This window comes from Mustela lutreola, chromosome X, assembly GCF_030435805.1.
Source record: "Mustela lutreola isolate mMusLut2 chromosome X, mMusLut2.pri, whole genome shotgun sequence".
Taxonomy (NCBI): Eukaryota; Metazoa; Chordata; class Mammalia; order Carnivora; family Mustelidae; genus Mustela; species Mustela lutreola.
In genome coordinates, this window is record NC_081308.1 from 107,289,369 (window position 1) to 107,303,681 (window position 14,313).

At 37.9% G+C, this 14,313-nt stretch overlaps 1 protein-coding gene across 4 annotated transcripts in view; it reads right to left on the bottom strand.

Moving 5' to 3' along the window:
- The window catches only part of TENM1 (teneurin transmembrane protein 1), an 801,117-nt gene that overhangs the window by 556,871 nt on the left and 229,933 nt on the right, over positions 1 to 14,313 (bottom strand). For all 4 annotated transcript variants that reach the window (XM_059156967.1, XM_059156964.1, XM_059156965.1 and 1 more), the window contains exon 3: positions 782 to 1,062. In XM_059156967.1, coding sequence (XP_059012950.1) covers positions 782 to 998 — 217 coding nt within the window. In that variant the 5' untranslated portion in view covers positions 999 to 1,062. The remainder of the gene's footprint in view (positions 1 to 781; positions 1,063 to 14,313) is intronic.

Here is a 14,313-nt window from a genome sequence, read left to right on the forward strand (position 1 = left end):
CTGCTCCAGGGTCCCTAAGTTTAGAACCACTGATCTAAATCATCAAATCTTATTTTTTTTCATTTCAGCACTGATGTATTCTTTAAAAAATATATATTAACCTTTACTGGTCAGTGTCTTTTCTTTTGTGTAGTTAAGAGCATCTACCACTGCTTAACTATCAATCAAAAAGAATATGCCAATCATATTTCTATCTACGGGTTTTCTATTTATTAAAAACTGTCTTCTCAATTCCTAACTGAGAAACCAAAGTTGTCCAAAGGATCTGCTCTACATAGTGGCCATGGTAGGAAGGGTTCCAACAAATTCGTGTTTTCCCTTAGGACTGTGTTGCACAAAGTGTCCACATTTTGATGACAGACTTTCCAGGCCTTTGGTGGTCTCCACTAACCTTTCTAAAGCTCTTTTAGAAGCCAAATATTTATTGAGACTTTTGTCCCATATAGGCAATGGCTTGAAAAGCACTTAGCTGTTTATTTTTCATCTTACTATAAATTATTTATCCTTCAGTCTGTAAATGGCTATTTGTAGGATTAGACAACTTTTTTATGCTCTGATAAGAGGATTGTTGCATCTAAATTCATGCATAATCCATAAAAAGCACATGTAACCTACAACCTTGGCTGGACTGGCATATGAACAGATTCACTAAGCATATGTAAGCAGTGAGCATTATTAACCAGTTAACATCAGCAAATTTGTTTTTGAAACATAAGTTTACACACACAAGCATTCCCTACTGAGGAATACTATTAGTTCTAAAAATCCAGTAAAAACATACCTTGAGTAGATTTCTCCACTTCTTTCCTCTTCCTGCTCTGGCTATTGTAATTCATCCTCAGCTCTTGGTTATACTCATGCAGAGTTTCTCTGGAGTTGTACGACTGTCTTGGTTTTCGTCCATCTTCACTTTCATCAGAAGAACTGGTATAAGCTAGATCCATTTCATGTTTGACTTTTGAGAGAGGCTGGTAGGGTTTGCAGTCTGTTTGCTCCATGTCTGATTAAGCAAGCTCAATTTCATGAAATGAAGGAAGAGGAACTCCTTTAATGTAAGCAGTCCTGGAAGAGAGGGAAAAACACAAGCCTTCTTAGATTTGTCCTTTTGAGAGGAAATGCATCTGGCAGATTCACAATTGGTTCTGATAATACTATCAAAGGAGTGAAGCAAAAGACAAACTAGATGACATGAAGCTAGCCTGAGGCAATAATAACACTTTGTGTTACATACACACATTGGCAAGCATTTAGGATTAAACTGGAGGTTGCAGCATCAGAAAATACTTGAGGTAGAAGAGAGACAACCTTCAAAATTATTTGTATTGGAATGCAAATAAAGGACAACATTTTCTAAGGTGTGTGCGTGTTCTTAATGATAATGTCAGTGGTTAGATTAAAAAAAATTCTAAGATTTGAAAGTGGCCAGGAGTACAAATACTAACCTAGCAGATCCCACATTTGAATTGAAAACTGGTAAGAGAAGGACATTCAGAAAAAACAAAACAAAACAAAACAAAACAAAACAAAGCAAAAAACCCCACAGTGTTGCCTCCGGTTTAATACTGCATTTAAGAAAGGGGTTTTAACAGGGCCTCGGGGCGCCTGGGTGGCTCAGTGGGTTAAGCCGCTGCCTTCAGCTCAGGTCATGATCTCAGGGTCCTGGGATCGAGCCCCGCATCGGGCTCTCTGCTTAGCGGGGAGCCTGCTTCCCCATCTCTCTCTCTGCCTGCCTCTCTGCCTACCTGTGATCTGTCTGTCAAATAAATAAATAAAATCTTAAAAAAAAAAAAAAAAGAAAGGGGTTTTAAAGAAGGGAAGAATCGTGAATGAGGGAGGCTCATGAAATAAAGTGTCCTTGAGGGGGACTGAGCTCTTTGTGTCCATATTGTGGCTTTTGAGCCTTGGGCTTGCAGAGAATTTTTAATGAGTTAGGTGGCGGTAAATTTTTGTTCTTCATAGTTCCAAGAGGATGTAAACAACACTTCTGGTGAGTATACTGGTATAAGAATTGGGTTTAGAGATAGAAATTTTAAAGCTTCATGATAAATCACTGAGAGACCCCGCTTTCCCCCACAGAATGCTGAGCTTGAAGTCGCTAAGGCTCTTAGGGCAAGTAGAGGCATTTTCTGCCTTACCACAGAGAGGTTTGAGCAGGTTTGAGAACGTCAAATGCCATTTGAGATGTCCAAGTCCTCTGAAAAGCGTAAAGCCCTGTAAAAATTTACTTATTTTCATTCCTTACATTATTTTATAATGTTCATCAAATGCTGCAACTCTGCAACTTGGTCCTTTTCTGTGCAATGTTAAAAAAAATCTAGTTCAAACCTAAATAACTTTATGATTTTACTTTGCAGTGAAATGGACTCCTTTATTTTTCTTAAGTTCTTTACCACAGGAATTTTTTTTTAAGATTTTATTTATTTATTTGAGAAAGAGAGAGAGAGAGAGAGCATGAAGGGTAGAAGTTCAGAGGGAGAAGCAGACTTCCATCTGAGCAGGGAGCCCGATGTGGGACTTGATCCTGGGACTCCAGGATCATGACCCAAACCAAAGGCAGCTGCTTAACCACCTGAGCCACCCAAGCATCCCATAGCCACAGGTATTTTCAATGAAATCTACAGACATCTAGACTGTGGTTCCTAAATCATGTGCAGAATCTCGTTTTTTGGAATTTCTCTTGTGTGTATAGCAAACACAGAGAATACAGAAATTACTCAATAAAGCTTATGCATTGACTGATAGGCATTCAGTGGTACCTAATCCTTTGTAGTCTGAACAGTTTCATGAACCGAAGTATTGCTTTTCTAAGTGAATGATAAGGTCCTTGAAGGTAGAATCTGAGTCTTATGCTTCTTTGCAGCCCCCATACCACTTAACACTACTCTAGGCACACACATAGTAGAAACTAACACCTATCCTACAAGTTCCATAAATGGTCTACAGAAACAGCGAGTTTGGTATCACTTAATACCAGAGATGAACATAGTTGGAGAAAGCAAATCAAGTATTTTAAGTGAATATATACTGATGATTTGGCAACAATCTAATCTCACGTCATCTCATAAAACACACTGTCTATACACTCTCCAACTGATAGCTTCAGCATAATCTCTCCTCTGAGCCACAGATGTGAATATCCTACCACCTACTCAGTATCTCTACCTGGCTTCTCAAACTTACTATGTTCAAAACCAATGTCCCAATTCCCATGGCTTGCCAAAACTGCTCCTCTTCCCCATCTTGGTAAAAGGTAAATGGCAGCTCCTCTCTTCCATTTGCTCCTGCCACACACATGTAATCTATTAGTAAATTCTGTTGGTGCTACCTCTGAAATATATCCAGAATCCAATGACACCTCTCCACTTCCCCACTCCCATTTTGTTCACACCATCATCTCCCACCTGGATTACTGCAAGAGCTTAACTGATGTGCTGCTTCTACCACTGCTCTCGTTATAGCACATTCCCCACACTACAGCCAGAATGAAGCTTTTAAAATCTAAGTCATGTCATGTCTCTCCTTTGCTCAGAAGCAACACTAGTGTCTCATTTCCTTCAACAGAAAAGCCAAAATCCTTACAATGACCAACAAGATCCCCACAAGGTTCACCTTGATCTACCCTAACCTCTCTAATCTCATCTCCCAGTATTTCCACCTATCTCATGCACTTTAGGTGCATCAGCCTTCTCACGGTTTCTGAAAATCTCAGGTGAGTTTCCACCTCAGGGCCTTTGCAACACACCGTTGTAAACCACTAGAAAGGGGTCACCTCTCATCCTCCTTCCTATCTTTTGTAGCACTTATCACCAAATGACATACTATATATTTTGCTTATTTGTTTATTGTCTGTCATCTGTCTCTCCCCTACTAAAATATAAGCTCCATTAAGTGTTTTTATCTTTTCTATTCACTGTTATATCCCCCAAACAAGCACAATGTCTGGCATGTAGTAGACTACATGAAGGCAGAATCTGAGTCTTATGCTTCTTTGATCAATACTTGCTGAATGAACCGAATACATTGTGGCCCAGCATTCACAAGAGGGGCTAGAGAGAATGTGGAAATGTATAGGTCATTCTCTCCGCCCCCAAGGAATTCACAGTCCAATGCTAGTGATAAACAACTCCACTATCAAGCCAAATGAAAGGACTCATAAACAAAGACAAAGCAGTGTTTAAGCACTAAAGGTGAGGATATTGGAAAAGACTGGACTTGATTCAGCTTGTCTGTTCATCACTAATGCCAACATAACAACCACTGAAATTATATTGGGCATCTACATGATGAAGGCCAATTTTAATCCCTCTCTCCTTAAGTTCCCATAGTATGTGCATCATAAGGTGGACAGCTGGCTGGATTTTAGACCCTGACTTTACTACAAATAGTGCAAAGTGAGAAACCTATCAATAGCAGACTTCTAGAAAAGTATCTTAGCAGCAGAGAATTGGACTTCCACCCAGAAAAGGAGGCATCAGTAAAATTAATCTAGTTTCACTTGAGCCAACATGTAGGAGTTTTCATTCATTAAGGAATGAAAGTTTACCAAGTAGGGGTGGAGAGCTATTTTCCACATAAGGACATGAATGATGCAAAAATACAAATCAAGAGGGGCGCCTAGGTGGCTCAATCATTAAGCATCTGTTTTTGGCTCAAGTCATGATCCCAGAGTCCTGGGATCCAGTCCCATATTAGACTCCCTGCTCAGCAGGGAGACTGCTTCTCCCTCTGCCTGCTGCTCCCACCCTGCTTGTGCTCTCTCTCTGATGAATAAAGAAATAAAATCTTTAAAAAATAAATAAAAATAAAATCAGTTCTTTTGGGGCACTAGGTGGTTCACTCAGTTAAGCATCTGCCTTTGGCTCAGGTCATGATCCCAGGGTCCTGGGATAGCCCCACATCAGGTTCCCTACTCAGTGGGAAGTCTGCTTCTCCTTCCCCCACTCCCCCTGCTGTATCCCCTCTCTCTCTCTCTCTCTGTCAAATAAATAAATAAAATCTTAAAAACAAAATATCAATCAAGAACCTTATAATTAAAAATAACTTAATAAAATGCTTTGTTACTATATATATATATAAAGTATATATTAAAAATAACTTAATAAAATGCTTTCTGTTACTATATATATTTGTATATATATATTTTATATATATAGTAACAGAAAGCATTTTATTAAGTTATTTTTAATATATTATATATATATATATATATATATATATATATATATATATAGTTTTCTTTCCCATCTCTCACTTGTTCTTTCAATCAAGTTTGGTTCACTCTGATTGGGATTAACATAGCAGAGGTATGGTCAAAATAACATTCCTTCTTAAGCCTCAGTTGGTTATGAATTTACACATATCTTAACACCATTCAAACCTAACAAGTTAAATTTAAAAATGAAAAACATCTCACTTCTAATGCCTAATGTTGTGTTCTGGCAACTATGATTTATGATGTTAAAATCACCCTTATTTTTATGTATGAAATGCAGACATTCTCTTTCCCCTCAGTATGTTTATTTGCAACTTGAAAACTCCTGGGGGGGTTGCAGAAGGGAGAAAGACAGAGAGAGGGAGAGGAATATTCCTATATCCATTTTGAACCATTCTTGGAGTTCTAATCACAGCTATTCACAGCTATGAATCAGCTACTAATGTCACATCTATTCAAGGTTATTGAGGGTTCTTTGAAGCAATCTTCCTTTAAACCACAAATTGGTATAAACCAAGAGAAAATAATCCTTCCCTGCTCCCTAACCTGTTTCAATCATGACTTCCTGTCTTAATGTTTGTGTCAGTGGGCCCAGACAGCAGAAGAGACATTCCAGCTCTCTTTAGGCACATGATATGGTGGTACCCTACTTGGTGCCTAGAGCTTGGAAACTATGATATTTACTAAAGTGCTGTGAGTCACTCACAAATGGTTCACTTTTTGGAAATAAAATAAATTGGACAACATTAAGAGAAAGATTAATACTTTAAATCTAACAGAGTTTGAAAGCACAATAATTCTGAAAAGATGCTGTTCTAAATACTCTAAGGTTAAGGACAGGCTCATATGTGCGTTATTGACTTCTTCATTCAGTGCTCAACAAGGCATCCTAGAGGTCCGCTGACTAGCATACATTCTTTAGACATGATGAGCACACTATCAACTCATAGAAAAACCAAATGTACACAAATGCTATTCACAGCAAAACAATTTTTCTTATTTCTCTATTATTTTGATAATGATAAACTTTACAAAAAGGAACTGTGTAGGTAAAATACATGCTGCTAGTATGAAACCGTGAAAATCAAAGTCAATTATCTTCTCTACTGCAAAAGATACAGTCAGATAGGTCACACAGTATAAATTCAAATGTCACTACCTGTGGTTTACCTTTGTGTTTTCTACTTGCTACTTGCTACTAAGATAAACTCCAAGGTGACTTTGGAAAAGACCCAGGGAGGTACATGTTTCTTTAGTCACCATAAGTCTATGAAAAGACAACTTGGTAGTGAAAATCATTGGCCTTGGAATGGCAGAATCAGCACCGTAACAGCAGCAGCAGCTAACTCAGGTGGCAGGTCTCATGTAGCAGGCCCACCAGGAACTGTTCTAAGTGCTTTTTGCACATTAACTCCTTTAATTCTTACTGTTTCTGATGAAGTAGGTACATTTTATAGATAAAGAAAATCAAGGAACAGAGCAGTTAAGTGACTAGACCAAGGTCACATACCCAGTAAATTGCAGAGCCAAGATCTCAATTTATACAATATGCTCCAAAGGCCATACTCTTAATCGCTTCTTCACATTGTCAATCAGAAGACACTTGGCACAGTGACCTAAGGTATATCACCTCCTCTCTCTTAGGACCTCTAGTTTTTCTAAATGTAAGAAGGAGATTAAATTATTTCAAAGAGTTCTTCTAGCTCTAAAATCTCACGATTGTATATGAAATTGAAGGGAAGCTTAGACTAATTCTCAAAAAAAAAAAAATGGTGTGTTTATGCTAAGTGAAATCAGTCAGTCAGAGAAAGGCCCAAGTCCATTTGATTTTACTCCTACATAGAATTTAAGAAACAAACAAAAAGAACAAAGGAAGAGAGAGATAAAGCAATAGAACAAAATCATTTTTTAAAAGGCTTTATTTATTTATTTGACAGAGAGAAAGAGAGATCAGAAGTAGGTAGAGAAGCAGGCAGAGAGAGAGGAAGGGAAGCAGGCTCCCTGCTGATCCCAGGCTTGATCCCAGGACCCTGAGATCATGACCTGAGCCAAAGGCAGAGGCTTTAACCCACTGGGCCACACAGGAGGCCCAACAAAATCTTTTTTTTTTTTTTGAGATTTTATTTATTTGAGAGAGAGAGAGAGCACGCGCACAGTGGGAGGTGCAGAAGGAGAAAGAATCTCAAGCATCTCCGGAGCATGGGCCTCCGGGTTCGATCCCACCACCCTGAGGCCATGACCTGAACTGAAGGCAGACACTTTACAGACTGAGCCACCCAGGTGCCCCAAGAAACAGATTCTTTTTTTTTAAATTTATTTTTTATTTATTTTCGGCATAACAGTATTCATTATTTTTGCACCACACCCAGTGCTCCATGCAATCCGTGCCCTCTCTAATACCCACCACCTGGTACCCTGACCTCCCACCCACCCGCCACTTCAAACCCCTCAGATTGTTTTTCAGAGTCCATAGTCTCTCATGGTTCACCTCCCCTTCCAATTTCCCCCAACTCCCTTCTCCTCTCTATCTCCCCATGTCCTCCATGCTATTTGTTATGCTCCACAAATAAGTGACAGATTCTTAAACATAGAAAACAAACTGATGGTTACTAGAGGAGTGTGGGTGAGGACATGGGAGAAATAGGGGATGGGGCTTAAGGAGTGCATCTGTTGGGACGAACACTGGGTCATGTATGGATATGTTGAATCACTATAAGTGTATACCCAAAACTAGTATTATACTCTACGTTAACCAGCTGGAATTTAAATAAAAAGTTTAAAAAGAACTAGAAAAAAATGGTGGGTTTATTCCAAGCCAAGTCTATATTATTTATCAGTCCCCTTCCCCTCCTCGCTTTTGTTCCTTTCCTCTCCCTCTTCCCAACCCTTGACACACATTCCAATCTATTATGGCGTATTTTAACTAAAATATTACTTTTGAATTCATTGATCTGTATATATTTATGTACTTGGGATAACTTCCCTTCCTGTTCCTCTGTTATTTTCTTTCCATTTCTTATTAATAATCATATATATACCCTCTCAAAATGGAAAACTGGCTTGTCCTAGTTATAGCAACTGTTCACGCATTGGAGCCTTCACCAAAATGACACACTCTACTCCAGAAAAAATTAAAAAATACATTGGACATTGTTCAAAGAGAATAGGACTTTTCCAGAACATAGCAGACAGACAAAGTGAGGCCACCTAGCACCTGGAGAATAGCTAGCAAAAGGGGAGAGTACTCCTTGGGATTATTATACTAATTTTTCTTCATTGAGGACCTTTTACATTAATCCAGATTGACTCATTCACAAAATACTGGACTAACAGCAGATGTTGGTGAGGAATGTGGAGAAAGGGGAGCACATGCCTTATTGAGGAGAATGTAAATTTGTACGGCCACTATGGAAAACAGCATGGAGGTCCCTCAAAAATATTAACAACAGAAATACAGTATGATCCAACGATCCTGCTTCTGGGTATTTATCCAAAGAAAACAAAAACACTTATTCAAAAAGATACAGGCTCCTCTGTTTATTGTAGTATTATCTGTAACAGCCAGGACATGGAAGCAACCTAAATGTTCATTGATAGATGAATGGATAAAGATGGGGTACATGTGCACACACACACACACACACACACACAAGAGGGGGGATATTACTCAGCCATAAAAAAATAAAATCTTATCATTCATGACAACATGGATGGAACTAGAAGGTATTATAACCAAGTGAAATAAGTCAGATCAAAAAAAGACAAATACCATATGATTTCTCTTCTATGTGGAATCTAAATAACAAAACAAAAGGCAAAACAAAACAGAAACAAGATTCACAAATACAGAGAACAGGCACTTGCCAGAGGGAAGGGGGATAGGAAGACAGGTTAAATAGGTGAAGGGTGCCTTTAATTTCCTTTTGTTGTCTGATTGCTGAGGCTAGGACCTCTAGTACGATGTTGAATAGCAGTGGTGATAATGGACATCCCTGCCGTGTTCCTGACCTTAGCGGAAAAGCTTTCAGTTTTTCTCCATTGAGAATGATATTTGCGGTGGGTTTTTCATAGATGGCTTTGATGATATTGAGGTATGTGCCCTCTATCCCTACACTTTGAAGAGTTTTGATCAGGAAGGGATGTTGTACTTTGTCAAATGCTTTTTCAGCATCTATTGAGAGTATCATATGGTTCTTGTTCTTTCTTTTATTGATGTGTTGTATCACATTGACTGATTTGCGGATGTTGAACCAACCTTGCAGCCCTGGAATAAATCCCACTTGGTCGTGGTGAATAATCTTTTTAATGTACTGTTGAATCCTATTGGCTAGTATTTTGTTGAGTATTTTCGCATCTGTGTTCATCAAGGATATCGGTCTATAGCTCTCTTTTTTAGTCAGAATGGCTAAAATCAACAAATCAGGAAATGACAGATGCTGGCGAGGATGCGGAGAAAGGGGAACCCTCCTACACTGTTGGTGGGAATGCAAGCTGGTGCAGCCACTCTGGAAAACAGCATGGAGGTTCCTCAAAATGTTGAAAATAGAACTGCCCTATGACCCAGCAATTGCACTATTGGGTATTTACCCTAAAGATACAAATGTAGTGATCCAAAGGGACACATGCACCCGAATGTTTATAGGAGCAATGTCCACAATAGCCAAACTATGGAAAGAACCTAGATGTCCATCAACAGATGAATGGATCAAGAAGATGTGGTATATATACACAATGGAATACTATGCAGCCATCAAAAGAAATGAAATCTTGCCATTTGCAACAACATGGATGGAACTAGAGCGTATCATGCTTAGCGAAATAAGTCAAGCAGAGAAAGACAACTATCATATGATCTCCCTGATATGAGGAAGTGGTGATGCAATATGGAGGCTTAAGTGGGTAGGAGAAGAATAAATGAAACAAGATGGGATTGGGAGGGAGACAAACCATAAGTGACTCTTAATCTCACGAAACAAACTGAGGGTTGCCGGGGGGAGGGGGTTTGGGAGAAGGGGGTGGGATTATGGACATTGGGGAGGGTATGTGATTTGGTGAGTGCTGTGAAGTGTGTAAACCTGGTGATTCACAGACCTGTACCCCTGGGGATAAAAATATATGTTTATAAAAAATAAAAAATTAAAAAAAAAATAGGTGAAGGGGATTAAGATGTACAAACTTCCAGTTATAAAATAAATATGTCGGGCGCCTGGGTGGCTCAGTGTGTTAAAGCCTCTGTCTTCAGCTCAGGTCATGATCTCAGGGTCCTGAGATCAAGCTCCGCATTGGGCTCTCTGCTCAGCAGGGAGCCTGCTTCCCTCTCCCTCTCTGCCTGCCTCTCTGCCTACTTGTGATCTCTCTCTCTGTTAATTAAAATAAAAATCCTCAAAAAAAATAAATAAATATGTCATGGGGATATAAAGTACAGCATAGGGGCTATAGCCAATAATATTATAATAACTTTGTATGGTGACAGATGGTAACTACACTTAACATGGTAAACACTACATAATGTACATAAATGTCAAATCACTATATTGTACACCTGAAACTAATAAAACATATCAACAACACTTCAATTAAATAAAAAGAAAGAAAGAAAAGACTGGACTTAGGAAGCTCTTAAATGGAACGTGAACTTTTGTCTGATTTTTCTCCCACCTTTGTTTTTCTTAAGGGAACACATAAATAGTGAATTGTGGGGAACAAACAAAACTGTAAAAGCAAGATAATCACTTGACTCTTTCAAAGACTGAGAGAGAAATCTGCCCCACTTATCCTACCTGCTGTCATTCTGGTCCATTTCCTTCCAGTCATAATACACAAATACGTTTTTTTCATGTTGCTTCCTTCAGTCTAGATATCTTTGCATTTTTCTACAAAATTTCTGTAACTGTCATTTTTAATAGCAATGTAAAGTGGATGTACCATAATTTGCATACCCATTCCCCTATTGTTCGGTCTCTACATTTTCTCTCCCCATTTATAAATATTCTAACTGGAGTCATTTGAAGATAACACGCATGTCTTCAACATTTTTTATTATTTCCTTAGGGTAAATTCCAAGAAGTTGAATTAATAAGCCAAAAGGTTTGAACATATTTGTGGCTTTGGGGGATTGTAATGATTTACACTGCCATTAGCAATACTCTCCTTTCATTGTACCCTTGCCAACCTTGAGTATTATTTTTTAAGGTCTATTTGAAATAAGTAAATTTAAAGGTATCTTCTTTTAGTTTTTAATTTCCCGGATTATTAGTGAGGCTGAGTAATTTTTTTGACATGCATTTGCTAGGTCTAATTCCTCTCTTGTGAACTACTTATGGCTTTTGCACATTTATCTACTGAGGACCTGACTGAGGTTTTTTATTTTTAATTAAAATATATCAGTAGCATATAATAAGTAAATAAACCCTTTATCCATAACACTTGCTGAAACTATCTTTCATAGTTTATTGTTTGCCCTTTTGGGGGTCCTTTTTAGATGACTGAACTTTATACTAAAAGTAAAGCATGATCACTGGCTGGACAGAAAGCACCTGTTTCAGAAAAATATGATAAACTTAGTAAAACCAAGAGTTATTCTGAAAACAATTTGTTAGTATCTAATTCCTCAGCAGCTGTTTGATTGACTTCATTTAGTTATTCACTAAATAACTATAGTTTGACTAAATTCTAATATATATAAATTTTTTTTAAAAATCAATTTGTGTGTGATGAGAGCCCAGAGAGGTACATAAAACCTAAAGCCTAGTTTCATTTTGTTGCGGAATTGGCCAGATATTTTGGTGTCTATCTCATGGTCACAACCGTAATATTTTAGTAAATAAAAAGAAATAAATCATTTTTCAGGAGATAGGCTGAGGATTTTATGTACTGCATATGGGGCTTCTTATCCAGGAAATGTTGACTTTCAAAGTAGACTGCTTTTGTGCTACATACATATCCTATTATATCAAACAGATAACACTCAAAAGTTGAAATGAAATTTTGTTTCCTGCATTGGTTCGGATGTGCTTGTTTAAGCTAACTGTTCTATTAGCATTTTTTAAGTGTTACAATGGAAGGCTGAAAGGTCCCTCCTGGAAAAATACTCCTCCAAAACTGATTTGACTCAGTTCTGAGAACACCTGCAGTGGGTGTCCTCACAGTGCCTGGGCAGACTCTTCAGGCCATTTTGAAAGATAAAAATGGAAGCCTTGTAATTCCACAACTAAAGAGTGATTAATTAATCTCACATCTCTCCCTGTAGATGTTGATTTTTTTTTTTCTGGCTGCGTGTATCTTTATTTTTTCTCATTATTTTTGGACATTTTTATGGACACTGATGCTAGATCACTTGAGCCAAATGGAGAAAGAGAATTATAAATAGAAAAATTGGTGCTGTCACCAGATTCTACAAAGAAACTCTAACCTGGAAAATAGTTTTGAAAGAAAAACCAATAACCAGAACTCTAAACCAGTTATTTGAAATATTTTCTCTCATTTAATATTCTCTATTCTGCTTAGGGAATCTGGACTCCATAACTTTCCAAAGACCACACACACACAAGCCTACATGAACGTGGACAAAGATTTGCGGACTGGAATATACAAATCCCGATTTTAAAGATTTGTAGGTATTTCTTTTTTTGTTTGTTTGTTTTGGCTTTTGTTTGGCAGGGGAGGGGCTGCAGGAGGGAATCTTACACAGGCTTAATGCTCAGCGCGGAGCTCCATGCAGGTCTCAATCTTACAACCCTTAGATCATAACCTGAGCAGAAGTCAAGAATTAGACACTTAAAAGACTGAACCACTTAGGTGCCCATGTTGAGTATATCAGTAGATAAATGGCAACAGCTTAGTGCATGCCAAATGAGGGCCCAGAATCTCCAGTTGCTATTTCCAATTGAGGCAGAGATTTTTTTTTTAACTGTATAACTACAAAGCACATCTCTATCCCTTAGAAATTTGAAAATAATACTACATCTGAATGGCAGTGACATCTACCCCCATCACATCATGTCTTTTCAAACTCCAACAACTTCCTAAAGTAATTTCAAATTATCTTTCTTATAACTTTTCAATATCCTTTGTGGTGGATTATGTAAATCAGCTAAACACTTAATACAGGAATAATCTTCAAGAAAATTGAAGGTGACTCAATGTATAAAAGCTTTTTTTACTCTTTGGAGAAGAGCAATAGCTGATTTCACCAAGTAAACAATCATTTTCAATTCATTTTTCTTACAATGAAATCCATTGTGATTTTGTAAATTTTGTGGTAATTTCAGTATTAACATACTTATCTAAAATGTAGCATCAAATTTAATATGGTATCTTGAGAAGTAATGGGTTTTAAATATGGTATTGAACAGAGAGATCACTTTCCTCCATAGCTTACAGATAGCAATTTTTTTTAAAGATTTTATTTATTTGACAGACAGAGATCACAAGTAGACAGAGAGGCGGGCAGAGAGAGAGGAGGAAGCAGGCTCCCTGAGGAGCAGAGAGCCCAATGCGGGGCTCAATCCTAGAACCCTGGAATCATACCTGAGCCGAAGGCAGAGGCTTTAACCCACTGAGCCACCCAGGTACCCCACAGATAGCAATTATTAATCATAGCTCTCTACTGCTATCCACATTCTGCCTTAGTTCAGTGAAAATCATACATTTTCAGTAAGTCTCTCAAATTTCATGTTTAACAATTGGAAGCAGAAGCATTTTCACTGCTTCCTAACTTGAACCTTGTTTTCAATTATGTTAAATATTAGATGGAAGTGGAGCTAATCAAATTAACATTGCATATGCTACAAAGATATAGACCCTTTAGTGATTTAATTATAGAGGTGGATGCAGGGGTTAATAATGATTGCAGGGGTTTGCACCAGTATTTGGTTCTTCTAGGAAAATGCTAACTACAATAGTCCCACCTTACCTGCAGGGTGTATGTTTCAAGATCCCCAGTGAATGCCTGAAAGCAGGAATAGTACTAAACCTTATACAAACTAAGTTTTTTCCTATACATACATAGCTATGATACAATTTAACTGAAAGTCTAAAGTAGGCACAATGAGAGATTAACAACAATAACTACTAATAAAGTAGAACAATTGTAATATGTT